Raw genomic sequence first — 2500 nt, 5'->3', positions numbered from 1 at the left:
TGTTGACTGCAGTACCAAAGGAGTTATCTACATTAGTGTTTGTAGCACATGTCCAGTTTTCTACGTAGGAATGACTACTAGAAGTTTAAAAACTCGCATTCGTGAACACATTTATAGTATTAGAAAGCATGATGAGACTAATGCTTTATACAAACATTCTATAGAATGTCACAATTTTAAAAAGTTTTTATTCTCAGTATTGGAAGTATGTAAGACAGATTTAAGAGGGGGTGATTTTAAAAACTACGTAGAACAAAGGGAAACCTTGTGGCAAATTAAGTTAAAATCGGATAAATTTCCTGGACTAAATGATGCTATAAATATTAAATGTTTTTTAAAGGATCGTAAATTATGCATTGATAGACAGTGATACAAAGTTATTTGATTAAACAAGGTTTATTGTATTGCATTAGTTTTTAATTGTTTTATTGGTTGATTGGATAATTGTTTACAATGGTTAGTATTTACAGAGTTTTTTGTAACCTAAAGTTGTATTCTGATGAAGTCTTTCGACGAAAGCGTTTATTAAAGAGGATTGCGCTATTTCTGTTCGAGCTGTTTATTTCTTCCTTGACCTACTTTTATCCTGGTTTTGTTTCGTTTAGTGGTTTTTTTCAGTGTTTTATTTGGATTTCACCACTAATGGCTGAGGAAGGAGACGAACCCTTACTGAATCTATCAGTACACCCAACTCCTGGGACCGTTACAGGAAGTACTGAAAATTTATTATTAGCTACACTAATGGATATACAGAGCTCCCTGAAGTTTTTGGTAACAAAAGCAACGGCAAGTGAACAAGCGGCGAATGCCTTTAGTCCAGCGGGCTCTTTTACAGAAATGGATACAGTGGTTGACGTTACTGACTAATTACGTCTTAGCAATGATCAACGCAGTGGCGGAAAAGTTCCACCAGCAGGAGTCTGTTGTCGTTCCGGACATAATTTAAAAACATTGTTGGATAACTTCATTAATCCTTTTGGGGACATTAAACAGTACCAACAAGTCTTTAATGAAGAAGGAATTACTAAGAAACGTGAATTATTAGTAAAGCTACTTAAAAGGTACCGTTCAATTGATTTAGAAAATTGCTATTTTCAACGGTGCATAGAACTGAAACTTGTGCCGAAGGGGCTAAGATTTTTTAAATGCCCCAACGGCGTTACTAAAGGTGAGCCAATGTTTAACCAGCTAGTAACTTTCTTTAATGAAGCAGGACTACGATTCTTAGAACTGCTTATTGAAAACAACAGACTTAAAATGTTGGCTTTAAAAGATGAAATTTCCAACAGAGAATGACATTCATAGTTTATTAACTGAGAGCAACAGGACTGAACTTTTTAATAAGTTAACCAACGAAGTGCAGAAACATTCTACGGAAGTAACTAATAGGAAGCACTCTAAATTACTACGTGACATCTCCTCTTACGAGGAAGGGACTGCCTATGATAACTTTACCGTAGGTTTTAAAAATAATAACAACAATGTTAAAGCTTTAAATTTTAACAGTGGCAACAGGCGGAACTACAGTTCAGTGGTTGCCGCGGCACGTACTGATATCAACGGTATTATTTCAACTTCTAGTTACAAAACTAAAGGTAGTGTTCCATCTAAGTCAGTTAAAATGTCTGACACTGATAGTAGTAAAAATGTTCCAGGAAATTGGGAAGATGCTGAACTGGACATTGTTATTGAAGGCTCTAATTCAGCCGTCAATAATTTGACGGATAAAACATCTGATGACTGTGTTACTAGGACAAAGACTGTTGCTGGAGCAGTTAACTCTTTAACGGACTCCTCTTCTATTTCTTCTTTTTTAGTGAAGAAGAATTTACCAGCCATGAAAAAGACAGTGTTCACCAGGAGTCGGACATTTCTAGCGTCCAATTCCTCGGGGGACGAAACTTGAAATATTCGACAAACAAATTTAGAGACAATCAATTTGATATTATTAACCTGACTGATACTGTATTTACTGAACCTGAATTAGACGTATTAAGATTAGGATTGAATTTTGTACCAACAGTTAAGGCTGATTTTAGCAAAACTGTAGTAGACATTAAGAAATATGTTAGAAAATTGAATCTTCTTTATTTGATGCATAACGTACCAGAAGTTAATAGAACTTTAGTAAAACCTTCTATTTATAACCCTCAGTTAATGCACACTTTAAAAGTTTTTGAAGATGTATGTGTGAAAGAACTTGATACTGTTTTAACTAGTAAGAGTTATTATAAGTACAATTTAAATTTTGAAGAAAGGAAGGCCTTTAAACAACTACGGGACAAAAACCAGTTGTTGAGATTTATGAAAAGTGACAAAGAGGGAAACATTGTGATAATGGAACAGGAAGTATATAGACAAAAGATGTTAGAAATTTTAAACAATGAGGAAGAATATGAAGTCCCCCTTTTTGAAATTAAAAGGAAACATCGTTTGATTCAGTCCCATTTATATGAAGCCTTGATGTCTAGTGAAATAACTATTGATATTTATAATTTCT

At 34.1% G+C, this 2500-nt stretch overlaps 1 protein-coding gene across 1 annotated transcript in view; it reads left to right on the top strand.

Moving 5' to 3' along the window:
• Positions 1–2500, top strand: part of SLC35D1 (solute carrier family 35 member D1) — a 467863-nt gene that overhangs the window by 176617 nt on the left and 288746 nt on the right. The window contains exons 7-8 of the mRNA XM_044086804.1: positions 1290–1611; positions 1818–2349. Coding sequence (XP_043942739.1) covers positions 1290–1611; positions 1818–2349 — 854 coding nt within the window. The remainder of the gene's footprint in view (positions 1–1289; positions 1612–1817; positions 2350–2500) is intronic.

Source organism: Protopterus annectens, chromosome 10.part0 (assembly GCF_019279795.1).
Source record: "Protopterus annectens isolate FY-2018-M chromosome 10.part0, PAN1.0, whole genome shotgun sequence".
Taxonomy (NCBI): Eukaryota; Metazoa; Chordata; order Ceratodontiformes; family Protopteridae; genus Protopterus; species Protopterus annectens.
Note: the sequence above shows the minus strand (reverse complement) of the source record. Positions and strands in the feature narration are given on the sequence as shown.